General features: G+C 38.0%; 1 protein-coding gene across 1 annotated transcript in view; it reads left to right on the top strand.

Annotated features, from left to right (window-relative positions):
* LOC106883771 (visual system homeobox 2-like) overlaps positions 1-2,191 on the top strand; it is a 308,537-nt gene that overhangs the window by 269,073 nt on the left and 37,273 nt on the right. Inside the window, exon 3 of the mRNA XM_052968468.1 lies at positions 1,425-1,548. Coding sequence (XP_052824428.1) covers positions 1,425-1,548 — 124 coding nt within the window. The remainder of the gene's footprint in view (positions 1-1,424; positions 1,549-2,191) is intronic.

Raw genomic sequence — 2,191 nt, 5'->3', positions numbered from 1 at the left:
GGTATCTGAACTAGGTAGCAATCAATCCCTTTTGCTATTATTCCTAGGGCACCTATGACAACAGGTATTGTTTTAGTCTTGAGGTTCTACATTTTGCTAATTTCTATTTCAAGATTTTTATACTTGCTCAGTTTTTGGTAGGTCTTGACAGATACGTTTATATCGATTGGGACAGTCATATTAATGAGGAGGCATGATTTTTGTCTGAAGTCTTTCAATATAATGTCTGGCATATTCGCACTATCTTTCTGCCAGTTTGAGTGGTGAAGTTCCAGAGGAGTGAGATGAAGATAATTTTCAAGCACTGGAGGTGGTTTGTGTTCCCACAAGTTTTTATCATGGGGCAGGTCCAGGTTTTTTTGCAAATTACCCAGTGAATATATTGTGCTGCTCTATCATATACACATATATAATAATACAAAAAATATGTGAGTATATGCATATATACGTACATGTATGTACATACCTACATCTACATGTATATATAGATGTGTATCTGGGTACAGGCCGTCATAACAAAACGTGGACAAAATGAAAAACACAACATAAACAGATCACAGAAAACACACAGGCCACATAGAGAACATTTTCTTCATCAGCTGCCACCATTCTAAAACAAAGCGTTTCGAAGAGTTAGGGCAAGACGCATTGTTAGAATGGCTCTTCCCGCGGAAACAAATTAAATTTGTAACGCGGAGGAATGTAGTGGCGAACAGAAAACAACACAAGAAAGCGAAACAGTGAAAATAGACAAGAAGGGCTATAAAGCCAGACGTGAAAAAAATATATATGTATACTGAACGTTTTGATGAGACGAACTGGAAGGGAGACATACATACATACATATAAACATGTATATACTTACACATACACACGCATATATATATATATAAATACACACACATATGTGGGTGTATATATATATCTATCTATTTATATATATATATATGTAACATATACACACACACACATACGTGTATGTATGTATGTAAGAGGGTGCGTGCGTGCGTGCGTGCGTGTGCATATGACTACCGATGCGTACTGTTCTAACGAAAAGAAACTGAGTCACGTGATTTGATCGGTATCATTGCGTTCTTTATCCTGACTGGACACTTAACTGCAAATGATTTTGAGAACAAATCATTTGAGCTCCTACTCAGTGTAATGATGATGATGAGGATGATGATGATGATGGTGATGATGATGATGATGATGATGATGATGAGGATGATGATGATGATGATGATGATGGTGATGGTGATGATGACGACAACGACGATGACGACGATGATGATGATGATGATCGTGGTAATAGTGATGGTCATGATGATGATGATGATAATAACGATGATGATGATGATATATGTATCCATTTTTTATGTTCCTCTTTTTTTCTCTTTATTTTTCTCTCTCTTCTGATTCAGGACAATTTTCACCAGTTATCAACTCGAAGAATTAGAGAAAGCTTTCAAGGAAGCTCACTACCCGGATGTTTATGCCAGAGAGGTGCTATCGCTGAAAACTGATCTGCCAGAGGATCGTATCCAGGTAGGTCTAGGTACCCCACACCCACCCGCTACTCATACGCGCAACGCATACACATACGCACTCATACGCACACATACACACACATACACACACATACACACACATACATTTACTGACGTTGTGTGGCTGAATGATCGTGGATAAAATACTTTGCGATGTCTCTTCCGACTCTTTAAGCCCCGACTTCAAATCCCACCCGGATTGTCTACCCGAGGCTGATAACATTTTTTAAAAGGCATTGGCTTGATGGAATCGTCAGCGCTGCATTAGGTGTTTCTGTCGAGACTCTACACCCTGACTTCCCCTGCAGCTACAATACTACGAAACTGTATTAACCTTTGCCTTCGTTTGAAACACATCGGACGCTGGAGAGGAAGAGACCCACATAGACAATTGTTGATCTTCTAGTTAAAAAATATATGGATCTTTCTGATTTGGCGGGCACCATTTTTTATTTATGTTTTATTTAGTGTGTTTTCTACCGGAGCACTTTAAAACTTCGTATACTTGTATATTTTGTCTTATAGAACAGAGAAAAATTTTTATATTCGAAGTTATTTCATGTTAAAAGTTGTCGTACTTCGGTAATTTCAACCAATCACTGACGTCTATTGAGGTGAAAACAATTACTGCTATGGATTGT

The sequence above is a fragment of the Octopus bimaculoides genome, chromosome 6 (genome assembly GCF_001194135.2).
Source record: "Octopus bimaculoides isolate UCB-OBI-ISO-001 chromosome 6, ASM119413v2, whole genome shotgun sequence".
In the NCBI taxonomy this organism is placed as follows: domain Eukaryota; kingdom Metazoa; phylum Mollusca; class Cephalopoda; order Octopoda; family Octopodidae; genus Octopus; species Octopus bimaculoides.
The sequence above is the reverse complement of the archived record's forward strand: the minus strand, read 5'-3'. Positions and strand labels throughout refer to the sequence as shown.